This window comes from Bos grunniens, chromosome 1 (genome assembly GCF_055505025.1).
Source record: "Bos grunniens cultivar Pamir isolate PY7600 chromosome 1, Bosgru_T2T1.0, whole genome shotgun sequence".
NCBI classification, from domain to species: domain Eukaryota; kingdom Metazoa; phylum Chordata; class Mammalia; order Artiodactyla; family Bovidae; genus Bos; species Bos grunniens.
The window spans coordinates 16,188,578-16,202,377 of record NC_141165.1 but is presented as its reverse complement, the minus strand read 5'-3'; the positions used below and the strand labels follow the sequence as shown (position 1 = coordinate 16,202,377).

The 13,800-nt window shown below is 47.6% G+C and overlaps 1 protein-coding gene across 2 annotated transcripts in view; it reads left to right on the top strand.

Moving 5' to 3' along the window:
- Positions 1-7,832: 7,832 nt before the first annotated feature.
- The window catches only part of BACE2 (beta-secretase 2), a 107,701-nt gene continuing 101,733 nt past the window's right edge, over positions 7,833-13,800 (top strand). For both annotated transcript variants that reach the window (XM_086341423.1, XM_086341323.1), the window contains exon 1: positions 7,833-8,554. In XM_086341423.1, coding sequence (XP_086197549.1) covers positions 8,255-8,554 — 300 coding nt within the window. In that variant the 5' untranslated portion in view covers positions 7,833-8,254. The remainder of the gene's footprint in view (positions 8,555-13,800) is intronic.

Here is a 13,800-nt window from a genome sequence, read left to right as displayed (position 1 = left end):
GTGAGGAAGTGGAGGTGAGCCCCCACTTCCCTCTCTCCCAGAGGGAGCAGGACTAACGTGCCTGATAAGTCATTTTAAGACAACAGTGTATGAAATAATGCCATTTACAGCAGCACAGACGGACCTAGAGATTTTCATACTAAGGGAAGTAAGTCAGACAGAGAAAGACAAATACCATATGATATGACTTATATGTGGAATCTAAAATACCACGTGAATAAACACATCCACAAAACAGGCTCACAGAGAGAACAGATTTGTGGTTGGCAAGGGGGAGGAAGGTTGAGGGGCAGGGATTGGGAGTTCGGAATTAGCAGATGCAAACTATTATAGCATGGGTAAATAACAAAGTGCTACTGTATAGCACAGGGGACTATATTCAGTATCCTGTGATAAACCATAATGGAGAAGAGTATGAAAAAGAATAGATGTATGAATAACTGAATCAGGCTTCCCTGGTGGCTCAATTGGTAAATAATCTGCCTGCAATGCAGGAGATCCAGGTTTGATCCCTCAGTGGTGAAGATCCCTTGGAGAAGGAAATGGCAACCCCTTCTAGTATCCTTGTCTGGAAAATTCCATGGACAGAGGAGCCTGGCGGGCTACTGTTTATGGGGTTGCCAAGAGTCGAACATGACTTAGTGACTAAACCACGATAACTGAATCACTTTGCTGTATAGCAGAAATTAACACAGTTTAAATCAACTATTCTTCAATAAAAGAAAAAAGAAAAAAGCAACATGGTTTAGGAAAAAGAACATAGTCTTGGGCAGTTGATGGACCAGGTTCAAATGGGTTGGCCATTTACCCACTGTGATCTCAGGCTGACCTTGAACTCTGCCTCAGTGCCCTCCTCCACGGCCTGGGCATGGGATGCCCACCTTGGACCATAGTCAGAGTGTGTGAATCAGAGGACAGAGCATCCAGAATGTGATGGGAGCTCAGTGTTCCCATCTCTCAATGTCCTCTCATACACAGGGACATGCGCCACCCCCAGCTCCCATCATTTGAGGATCAAGGGGAGATGGGTTTGTAATTCTGCTTTGAAAACTAAGGCACACCAGCCACGGGCAGAGAGGAGGAATTATCCTAAAGATGCCTGTATAGTTAGTGTCCTCCCACGAGCCCTGTCATCCTTCTTCCCAATGCTGTGCAGATTTCGCTTCTCAACACTAGACGCGACCTCTCCATCTCCATACCCAGCGTCTCCATCCTCATGGAGTGAGCTGGTGACCTCCAGATTGTTCTCCCTGTCTCCAGACTCACCGCCTCAAACTCTCCTCCATCCAGAAGCTGCAGCAGTGTCTCCAAAAAGGAGGTGTATTTAAGGTCTGTCTCCTGCTGTGGCCTCTGATGGGAGGGGTTGTCTGGTCTTATAGGCCCATCTAACTCTGGCTGTAACATGGCATTGACACAGAGGTACACTCAACATATGCCTGCTAAATGATTGACGGGGAGATGTGGCCACTGTCAGCAGGCTCTCCCTGCTCCTCTGGAGGTCCTCCTCAGTTCAACCATCCTGTGATCTGCAGAAAACCCACATTAAAGAGGAGACCCAAGCCCCGTGATGACGACCACAGGATCTGAAATCGGGACTCAGATTTCGAATCTGTGCCTTGGTTCTCATCTGTAAAATGGGAATGCTAATGGTGCCTGCTGATAGGGTTATTATTAGGATTGTCTATTTCACTGAGAATACTGCCTGGCACATTCCCCACCAACCCGTATCATTTTGAAACAATTCTCATTTCATTTGTAAACACTACAGAATAAGCCCTCACTAGATGAGAACCCTTACACACACAGACACATATACACTTGATGCTATTATTACAACTAAAATGTTAATAATAATTCCACAACATCTTCCAACTAGTGTTCAAATTTCCCTAATTTGGCTCATAAGTAACTTTTTCAATGTGTTCATATCAGGATCCAAATAATGTCCCTAAATTGTAATTTGTTGATAAGGGTCTTGGCACTCTTGTGATCTAGAGCAGGGTTGGCAGACTTTATCTTTAAAGGGTGGGTGGTGGTTTAGTTGCTAAGTCGTTTCCAATTCTTATGACCCAATGGACTGTAGCTTACCAGCCTCCTCTGTCCATGGGATTTCCCAGTCAAGAATTCTGGAGTGGGGATTGTCATTTCCTTCCCCAGGGGATCTTCCCAAGCCAGGGATAGAACCCATGTCTCTGCGTTGCAGGCAGATACTTTACCCACTAAGCCACCAGGGAAGCCCCCTATAAAGGTTAGGCAGTAAATATTTTAGGCTTTAAGGACTATACGGTCTCTGTAGCAAGTACTTTAGTAAATAAGTGTGGCTGGGTTTCAACAAATCAGGCCAGATCCGGCCCCCAGGATATGGTTGGCCAACCTATGGTTTAGAGTCTTGATCAGATTCAGGTTTGATGTTTTTGGCAAGAACATCTCACAGGTAGCATTGTGACCTTTCAATAGGAGGCAGGGGATGCTGTGTGGTGTTATCAGCTGTGTATGTTCAATGCCTAGATCTATTATTTCATTAGAGGCTGGGACTTCCCTGATGGTCCAGTGATTAAGAATCTGCCTTGCAATGCAGGGGACACAGGCTCAATCCCTAGTCAGGGAACTAAGGTCCCACATGCTATGGGGGTAACTAAGCCTGTGAACCACAACTACTGAGCCAGAGGACTCTGGAGCCCAAACACCACAGCTAGAGAGTCCTCACATTGCAAGGGAAGACCCCGCATGATAAAACAAAGACATGACCAACCAGATACAAAAATAAATAAGATATTTTAAAAATTCATTAGGGGTTGCAAAAGGGCAAGTCTAATTCCTTCATCCTTCATTTACTAGCTGTAATACTTCTATAAAGAGAAATTCCCCTTCACCAGCTATTTGGTTCTACTAAGGCATGGTTTGTACACAAAAGGGAAGATAACGAAGTCTTGCTTCTTCTCTTTTCTCTGCCAGTTTTTAAAAATAATTAGCTGGGCCCCTTAGCATTCTTCAAAAATAATTGATGTACTTTGTAAAAGAACATCATGAACGAATAGATTTCAACATAATTGAAATGTTACAAGCCATTGAAATTACTACTTCTAATGATGTTTAAATGGTTGCAGTTCTGCCCTGGCTCTTGACAGGACCTCAGGAACCTTTGATAAACATCTTCACTCTCTGGTATGATGAGATATCCCAGGGTCATTTTGTTGGGTTTCTGCTCCAGGCCTGAAATCGGCCTTCTCCAAAGAGGCCTGGAGTAGAGGGAAATAATATTTAGAAACTTTAATTCAGGCACTAGGGATGCTCAATTTTTTCTAGGTCTTTTCACTCAACACAGCAAGAAATTTTTTTTTTAAATATGAAAGACCTCTGGGTGCATACTGAAATTTCCAAATCAATTCAGGACAATGGGAGCACTGAGCCTCTTCAATCTGATTTGTAAATCTCATTTCTCCCAGGTTCAAATTCCAGATTCACTTGGAAGCTTTGAAAACTAGCAATTCAGGAGCCATGCCCCAAACCAACTGAATGGGAACCTCTAGGGAAGAGTCACCTGAAGGATCCCCGGGTGATTCTAGTGAAGAGTCAGGCTTGATGGAGATGTGGATGGAGAACCCAGACGTGGATGGACAATGCTGCCCAGGGGGTGGGTAGGATAAGGCTGGAGACTGTCCACCAGGGCACAGCCTGTCCATGTGTGGATGGGGACTTGTAAGTGAGGAGTGAAGGAGAGGGTAGAAGTTGGGATGGGGGTGCAGGCAGCATTTTCAGAGGGCAGGAGATTAGAAGCACTAGCCACAGAGGGGCAGGATCAGGGCAGGTTTAAAAAAAGAGAGAAAAGAAGCGTTTAAACTAAATGTTCAGATGTTGCCTAGAAGGCACCTGGAGGCAGGTGGGAAACGAAGCTGCAGGAGAATGAAGAGATCAATGGACCAGATTCTTCAGGCTACAGTGGCGGGGATCCCCTCCTGCTAAGTCTGGGGAGCCCAGGCATCACTAGGATATTGGGACTGGCTCCTGAGTCTAGTCTGCAAACTTAAGGACCGGCTTTTATTTCGCCTTTTCCTCCCTACTGTTGACACAGTGCTGGGTACAAAGGACTCTTTTTATGTTGAAAATGATTTAAGATGCAAACATAAAAACCAAAAAGATACTGCAAAGCAGCAGTTCTCAAGGTGTAGACTGACCCTTTCAGGAGGGCCTGTAGCTCCAAACATTTTTTTATAATATAAAAATGTTATTTGCCTTGTTCACACTCATTCTCTCCTGCCTGTTGGACAGAATTTTCCAGCAGCTTCCTGATAGACTGAATATAGATACAGATATCACAATCTAGCTGCCTTCTATTAAGTCAGAGAGCGATTTGCAAAAGTGCAAAAATAATGTGATTCTTATCTTTTGAAAAGTAAAGTTAGTTTTTATTAAAATGTTATTGATGTTGCTGTGTAGTGGGTTTGTTATAGCTATTTTACATGGATTACTACATACTGTTAAAATTTCTCACTTCTAGTTCCTAATTTGCTGACTGTTGATAGATAAAACCCACATAAATAAAAGCTCTTTGGGGTCAATTTTTAAGAGGGATCTTAAACCAAAGATTCTGAGAACTGCTGGTGTCAAAGGAACTTGGAGCCAGTGTATAAGCCAAGGAACATCAACACACATATCAATGACAACCTTTCTGGCCAAACACTTGTATCCATGGAAGGAATCCCTGGTGAACAATGTGGGCTGGGATGTGAGACCCTATCTCACCTCCTGCTGTCCAGGGGCATGATGATGGTGTTTGCTCTTCGCAAGGAGGGAAGGACCATCTCACTGCAGGGCTTTGGTGCTCCTGAGTGGGCCAAGAAAGAGTGTGGCCGAGAGTGGAGGTGTTCAGGCTGGAAGGAGGAGCGGGAGGGGAGGAGAGGGGAGAAGAAGGGTGAGAAGGAGTGGGAGAGGAGAGGGGGGAGCTATGGGTACAGTAAGGGAACACAGGCCAGTCTGAAGAGGATGTGGGGCTGTCCTCAAGGAGTGAGGGGTCACCTCCTCCCTCCGCACTGTATTGTTCACCCACATAGGAGAAGTGGCTTCTTCCTTGGAGAAGCCCTTCATTCAGTCAGTCAGTTCAGTTGCTTAGTTGTGTCCGACTCTTTGCGACCCTATGGACTGCAGCATGCCAGTCTTCCCTGTCCATCATCAACTCCCAGAGCGTGCCCAAACTCATGTCCATCAAGATGGTGATGCCATCCAACCATGTCATCCTCTGTCATTCCCTTCTTCTCCTGCCTTCAATCTTTCCCAGCATCAGGGTCTTTTCTAAGGAGTCAGTTCTTCTCATCAGGTGGCCAAAGTATTGGAGTTTCAGCTTTACCATCAGTCCTTCCAATGAATATTCAGGATTGATTTCCTTTAGGATTAATTGGTTTGATCTCCTTTCAGTCCAGGGGACCATCAAGAGTCTTCTCCAACACCACAGTTTGAAAGCATCAATTCTTCAGTGCTCAGCTTTCTTTATGGTTAAACTCTCACATCCATATATGATTACTGGAAAACCATAGCTTTGACTAGACAGACCTTTGTTGGCAAAGTAATGTCTCTGCTTTTTAATATGCTGTCTAGGTTGATCATAGCTTTTCTTCTAAAGAGCAAGTGTCTTTTAATTTCATGGGTGAAGTCACCATCTGCAGTGATTTTGGAGCCCAAGAAAATAAAGTCTCTCACTGTTTCCATTGTTTCCCCACCTATTTGCCATGAAGTGATGGAACCAAATGCCATGATCTTATTTTTTTGAATGTTGAGTTTTAAGCCAACTTTTTCACTGTCCTCTTTCACCTTCATCAAGAGGCTCTTTAGTTCCTCTTCACTTTCTGCCATAAGGGTGGTGTTGACTGCATGTCTGAGATTGATGTTTCTTGAAGCTCTTCAAGGATGCTGTAAAAGAAACCCAAAGCCACCCTATGGGAGGACTGCCACATATGATTTCAGTTAAAACACCTGAAAGGTAAAATGATTGTTTCCCAAATCCAGCCAGTGCCACAGTTCTGAGCAGGGATCAAGAATTCTAAGACCATTCATAAAAACAGATGCCATCAAGGGGACAGTCATCAGATGCTGTCACTTCTGTCTGCATTATTTTCTGATGCGGCAGCTCTGCCCTCCATTAAAACTGCCTGAGGTCCTCTGTGACTATATTTTACTGCATCTGTTTACCCACGAACCTAAACAAGCCCTCTTAAAATGAAAAGCTCATGAATACTCATATTAGATGGAGTCGGGAGTTTCCTGAAGGACAAACCTTAATTAGACTCGGTTTTTAAAAACTTCTCCTGGGCTGTTTAATTATTAGAGCAAATGTCTCTTATATTGAACTTCTGGGTCACGTAGCCCGTGTGTCAATGTCCTTAATAAATTTCATGGTTTTTTTTTTTACAAGGTTGCAGTCTTTGGAAAGCTGTCTCTATGTCTTTTTGAACCCCTCAAGACTGGACACTGAGGAGTATAAATAATCATTTTAAAAAAATTACACTTCTCCAACCTTGAATTTGAAATGTGAATATATGAATATAATAGCTCTGGAATCACTATGCAGATTTATGAGGAATATCAACTTAGGTTATATCCCAGGACCCAACCAGGCCTTTCTTTGTGTGGCCAGGGATTTGTTAAAGTTGGGATATAGTTTGGGAAAAGTATGATTTATAGTTAAAGTCATCTGAAAATCAATACTGCTGAAGATCTCTGACATAAGGGTCCCTTGCAGAGCTAGACATGATTCTAAAATTGAGAAGATAGGAATAAAAATCAAATCTTGAGTAGCAGTAACTGGAAGTTGCAGGGAGGAGGGAAGATTCCTCCAACCTCCCCACTGTTTGAAGATGGGCTTGTTTGTTTTTTTAAAAAAAACAGCCAACATAATTCAGCTGGAGGAGGTAGAAAGCATTGTCTACTCCCCGTTTCAGTAGAAATCGATGGACTTCAGCTCGTGTAATTGTCCCCCCTGCGTTTACTATTTAAAATAAAATCACTCTGATCGCTTGCATTACTGAATGCATTTCTGGGTATGCCTTGATGTCTGTGGCTAAACAAGTATTAATTAGACCATCCGCGGAGAGCTTGGGGGAAGCGGGAACGGGAGGGATGGAGGCAGAGCTGTAAATTCAATGGCCCTGATTTTGGATGATGACTGCAACTTGCCCGGTGGAGTGAGGGAGTCCTGGGGCAGGTGAAGTGCAGCTCCTAGCAGCATCCCATCTGCATTACGGTCGAGCAGGGGGCAGAGAAGCCCAGGCTCAAAGCCAGCTGCGGACGCCACCTCCCAGCCGAAACGCTGGGCGCAGAAGGAGAACCGAGGCCGGCGCAGCTACAGCAGCAAGAACCACCGCCCCCCCGCCCCGCACCTCCCCCAGGCTTTTTAGGGGGAAGTCTCCAAAGCTCTTGCGTCCTCGCCCGACTCTCCCAACCCTCGCCTCTCCCAGCCTCCAATCAGATCTCGTCAAAATCATTCAGGGGCCCCAAAAGTGGGGATGCAGAACGCGGGTTGGGGGTGGGGGTGCGCAGTGCACGGAAAATGCCCCGAGAAGCAGCCGGACTCCGGCAAGGCTGAAAGGCTGCAGGACGGACTTGGCGAGGGGAGGCGCAGACTCTCACACTCCTTGAGATGCTCGCTGCGTTTTTACGATTTCCTGCACTTCTCTCTGACCCCCACATCACCCTTGGCAGCCCCCGCCACTGCGGGGCTGGGGAACACCTGCGGGGCACGTGGTGCGCGGGGCCAGGGAGCCCGTTCAGGCCCTCGCTGCCCCTTTAAGGGTTCCCGAAACTTTCCCCTCTGGTATCAGATGAGCCTCGTCACATCCGTTGGCCGCGGCAGCGGGGCGCGTTCCGAGGAAATTGGGGACTCGAGTTTCCCGGGAAAGAGGCGCCGCCCGAGACGAGCAAGGGTGAACGGGGCCACCCTGAGGGGACCCGGGCGCACCCCGCGCCTCGCTTTGACCTTGGCCGGGGCAGGGAGGGGCCCGGCCCTTGTGGGGCAGCCGCCGCCCGCCAGAGGGGGCAGCGGCGACCAACTTGCAGAACTTGGCGCGGGCTGGGGCGGCTCCGGCGCCTCCTCCTCCCGCTCCGGCCGCGCCTCCTTCTCGGTCCTCCTCCTCCGGTCCGCCGCCGCCGGCCCCGCTGCGCGCCCAGCCCTGCCCCGCAGTCCCGCACGCCGCCGAGTTGCTGAGCCGCTGTCGCCGGACGGGACGGGCCCGGCCCAGCGCGCCCCCCGAGCCCCGCCGCGGGCATGGGCGCGCTGGCCCGGGCGCTGCTGCTGCCGCTGCTGGCTCAGTGGCTCCTACGAGCGGCCCCGGCGCTGGCCACCGCGCCCTTCACGCTGCCTCTCCGGGTGGCCTCGGCCACGAGCCGAGGGGCTGTGCCTACCCCGGGGCCCGGACCCCCTGCTGAGCCCCGCGCGGACGGCCTGGCGCTCGCCCTGGAGCCCGCTGGGGGTGCGGCCAACTTCTTGGCCATGGTGGATAACCTGCAGGGGGACTCCGGCCGCGGCTACTACCTGGAGATGCAGATCGGGACCCCCCCGCAGAAGGTAGGTCGGTGCGCGCTCGCCAGCCCTCTCCGACCAGGCGCCCTGCAGCCGAGGGCTTCTGGGGGACTTTTGGGGGCGCCCAGCTGTGCCTCCCCCGCAGCTTAGCGTCTCCCATAAAGCAGCAGCAGCTGTCCCCGGAGAGAAGATCTTGGGGACCCAGCGGGGCTCCAGGTCGGGAGTCGGGGCGCGCGCACTCGGGATGCGGAGCTGCCCAGCCCCCGGCGCAGCTGGGGTGCGTGCTTCCGAACTTGTTAGCTCTTCCTCACCATGTGCCTGCAAGGCGAGAGACCTATAACTTGCCTCTAACGGCATTGCCCCTGGCGAGCGACACCTCTTTTCAGCGAAGAGACTGTTTGGTGGGCCCAGGGAGCGATGCTGCTGATCCGGGGGAAATCACTTTGCGCTAATATTCCCACCCCCACCCCCGTGCTGTCTCATCGCTCAGGAGGCTCGTGGCCAGCCTCCAACGGCGCAGTACCCCTTACAAGGGATTCTTGCTTTATCTCAGCTCAAAGTAACGCTGTCTTAGCAGGCTGGCTCGCTGGCTGCCGGTGGAAGGAGCCGTGCTTCCACGGCGCCACTTTGCTCTCTCCGAGTTGGCTTGTCAGTTTCCTCCGAGCTGCCCAGCGGCTCCAGGCTGCCCGGGTCCTCAGCACTGATGAAGAGTCTATGCACGTGTATGGAACGTGCTAAATGCAGTAAAGGGACTGGGAAAAAACATGGGCTGAGTCAGGCTTCCGGAGACCAAGTGGTCTCCCAATGACAAATTAAAATCAAACAGCGATCTTATCCTGATTTTCAGTTATTAGCACTTTTTTGTAGCAAGAAACCCATGTGCCCAGGCCGGGTCATTTTAAGAAAAACCAAATCCTAGGAGTAGATTTGGCTCCCCTCCTCCTTCCAAACTACTCAATCTGTGATTTCAAGTCAAGTTTTTCTTATCGATTGAATATGCTGTCTGAAGATGCTTTATTTTTATTTTTAACATTGTCATTTGGTTTTTAATTCAGCTGTGATTCCTCCATAAATAGCACATACTCATGACTTCGGTGTAATTCTAATTAAATTATTCAAGACTTTCTTAAGAGGAAAGACATGCCATGCTAATCTCTTTAAAAAAAGAAACCCCACTGAATAACTTCTATACTTGTTTAATTAGTTGAAAAGAAAAAAGCCTTCAAAAATGTATTGCGGCTCAAAACTTTGATTCTGGTTGCCTTTCATCTAAGGGCTGTTTTTGGCATCTCCGGTGGAGGATGGCTGGGGGGCAGTGGGAAGTTGAGGGGGAGGGAGTCAGCTGACAAAGCTTAACTTGGCCAGGAGAGGTTGGTACTGGTGAAGGCCACCACGTGAGATCATGCGCTGGCAGTGAGAGTCTGGTACATTTCATTTTTCAGGAGATTTCGCTAAGATATTGAGGGTGGACCTCTCTTGTGGCCCAAGGATAATCTTTTGGAACAAATAATCATTACCACCTGGGAATGTGTGTCTTGATGTTTTGAGTGGAAGAGAATTTTTTCAGCTATACCAATCTACTCCAGTATTCTTGCGTGGGAAATCCCTTGTACAGAACTGAGTGACTCAACAACAAAAATTAATCTGGGCAATGTGGGTCCTGACACCCAAAGTTCAGTTCAGTTCAGTCGATCAGTAATATCTCTTTTCGACCCCATGGACTGCAGCACACCAGGCCTCCCTGTCCATCACCAACTCCCAGAGTTTACTCAAACTCATGTCCATTGAGTCGGTGATGCCATCCAACCATCTCAACCTCTGTTGTCCCCTTCTCCTCATGCCTTCAATCATTCCCAGCATCAGGGTCTTTTTAAATGAGTCAGTTCTTCGCATTAGGTGGCCAAAGTATTGGAGTTTCAGTATCAGTGCTTCCAAAGAATATTCAAGACTGATATCCTTTAGGATGGACTGGCTGGATCTTCTTGCTGTCCAAGGGACTCTCAAATAATAGTTTGTCTTTATTAATTAGTCCAATCACCTTTACTCTAAAATGACGAAGTTTATTGAATTAAGAAGAATGCATTGAGTATCTTATGCTGCTGTCTTTACTGAGGCCAAGGAAGTAGTTCATTCAAGGTTACTTCTCAGTTATACATTCTCATGTTTCCAGGGAAGGCTCTTTTTAACAATCCAGATTTAATTTTTACATTTGACGGGAAATGAAATATTCTGTGCCTTTTCCTTGGCCTGATTTAGTAATAAGCTGCTTTATAGCAGAATTCATGTGTGCTCATTCCAAATGCCTACTGTAAACTCTTAGGTGTTAATGACAAGTAAATCAGAATTCATTCTGTCTGCCTCCTCCTGAAACATCTCAGACCACTAACTGGGGGTCTATAACAGGCAAGAGGGGGCAGCTGTAGGTGACTTCTGAACTTAATGGAAGTTTTTCTGCTCTGTTAATTGCCAAGAGTCCTGCATATGTGCTCTGCTGATTTTCTGAAGCCTAAAATAAAACTTGCTTAGGTGGAGAGAAAAATGGAGTTGTAGATTCAAGAGAATCTTTTGAAAATGAAGGGATAGTCATGGATCGTGTGGAGGGCTCCCCTTGTGTTACATGCCTTACAGGTGCCTTCCCCAGGAATCCTCAAAAGGGCCCCAAGTTCTTACCCCCATCTAGTAGACAGCACAGCTGAAGCTTGGAGTTGAGTGGCTTTCCCACGGCAGTGGGACAAGGCAAAAGCAAAGCTCTAGAAAGCAGCACAAGTTGAACCCAGGCCATTGGACTCCAGAATCCAAGTTCTCAATGACCTGGCAAACACTGGGTCCCTTCACTTCCTCCCTTCTGACTTATTTTCTTTGGTTTTGGGCCACTTGTTTTTCTCATCAACCAGAGATCCCCGAACTGTGCACCCTCAGATACTAGGAACTTAACATATGACCCAGACTGGACTCTCCCAGACCCAGCCACCTCTCCGTGCATCCCCTTCCTTCAGGGTGATGCTCAAGCCTCGGCATCCTGAATAATTGGATCCAGGTGTGCGTGGGAGAGAACGTACAAGAAGATTCAACAGGAACCAGAGCCCCATGCTCCTTGCTCTCTCCTGGGAAAGGCTGGGAATGTGCTTAGTCCCTGGGTGCGTTAATCAAGAGCTGGGGTCCCTCTTTCAGCCTGACACCCTTCCAAGACATCACAGGCGTCCACCCGGAAGCACGTGTGTGAGCAGCCCCACGTTGGCATGGAGATGAGAGCTGGGGCTCTGATACCATTACATGACTTCCTTCTAACAGGAGAGAACCAGCAGCTGCTTGAACCATGTAATTTGGTCTTATTAATAATAATAATGGTGTTCTAAAGTGATTATAATTACAGCAATTTCCATTATTTTTTTAAAAAAGACTTTCATGCTGACACAATAAATCCAACCAGAGAAGCTAAAGGTCTGAGGCTTTGTACCTGGTAATGGCTTCAAAAAGGCTTTTGGGTTTCTGTTGAAAGATTTTCTGTCATCTCCACTAATATGGATAAAACAGACAGCAAAGTGATTTTGGGGTTTAAACATTTGAAGGTAAAGAGCTCACGAATTATTAGGGGATGCACATTTCAATCATAGCACATGGGCTCATTGGCTTCTCAGTTCACAGTTACCTGAAAGACTTTGGACTGAAGATATGATATATCCTTCATATACAATTTAAAGGTATGCCTTTTTCAGAATAAGCCACCCAGTGTCCCCAGATTACATTAAACTCACTTCAGGGGAGGCTGGAAAAAGGCCAACAAGAAGAAATTTGATGGAGCAAATTGAGAAGGTAAATGACTAAAGACAATGAAGCCAGGATGGATGACTCGCCTGGAAAGAGCCAGAAACCAAAACCAGGTTCCCACTAGCTCCTTGAGGTGGGGGAAGTTGCCCTTCCTGAGCTTTGGAATAATAATTCAACATCAAAGGTCTCCTTACAGAGGACCGTGAAATACCAAGCTCAGGAATCTGCTCCAAACAACTTGGAGAGGCAGAATCTGAGAAATTGTTAACGACTGTGTATTGATAGCTAACCTTGATTTCAGGCTGATTGGGTGCTGAACACCACGCTAAGCATTTTGCCCAGATTACCTCATTCTTACTCTCACCAGCCCTGTGAAGTACGTACGGTTGTTTGAGTCGGTTTTCAGATGGGGAAACTGAGGCTCAGAGAAGCCAGGTCATTTGTCCGAGGCCACGCTGGTGAACAGCTGGGCTGACTTTAACCATCAGGTCTACCTGGGTCCACAGTCTGAAGATTTCACTGCTCTGCATGCTGCTATTTGAAATGCAGTGACTTCCCCTGCCCTCCCCGCCCCACCAAAATGTTTGTTTATTTATTTGGCTGCACTGGGTCTTGAGGCATCAGGGATCTTTAGTTACAGCATGTAGCTGTGGTGTGCAAACTCCTCGTTGTTGCATGCAGGATGTTTAGTTGTAAATCTAGTTCCCTGATGAGGAATTGAACCTTGGCCCCCTCCAATGGGAGCATGGAGTCTTGGCCACTGGACCACCAGCGAAGTCCCTGCAATGACTTTTGTTTTTAAAGAACCACCTTCATTTGCCTGTGAATGACTTGGGCATAGTGGGAAGCACCCTGGAGCCACTGCCGTGTCCTGGGTCCTAGTGATATTTCATACGTGACGATGGGCAGGTGACAACCTCCCTGTGCTTACCCTTTCCCACTGGTTGATAATATTTTAAGTTTTCTGCAGCTGCTGTAATGGAAGAACACAAACTAGGTGACTTAGAACGATAGAAACGTACTCTCACAGTTCTGGAGGCCAGGAGTTCAAAATCAAAGTGTCAGCAGGACTGCACTCCCTCCAAAGGCTCTGAGGGTGGATCCTTCCTGCCTCTTCCAGCTGCTGGTGGCTCCAGGCAGTCCGTGCTGTTTCTTGGCTCCTACTTGCATCCTCCCATCCCTTCCTCTGTCTTCCTGTAACATCACTCCCCCACCCCAGACCCCTTGTGTGCTTCTATGTCCAAATCGGCCTCCTCTTATGAGAACAGCAGTCATTGGATTAGGACCTGTCCTGACCCAGTCCAACCTCGTTGTGGCTTGATTTTAACTCTCAAGACAGGTCATGGGTTCAGGGTTTTAACTTTTCTGTTTGGTGGTGGTTCAGGGGGACACATAATTTAATCCACTCAAGTTCATTCTAAGTTTATCATTCTGTGGATCTTTTTCCTTTCATTCTCTCCCATCTTTTAATTGCCTATTATTTTAATTTGGAATTCAACTGTAATTTTCATCAAAGGCCACAG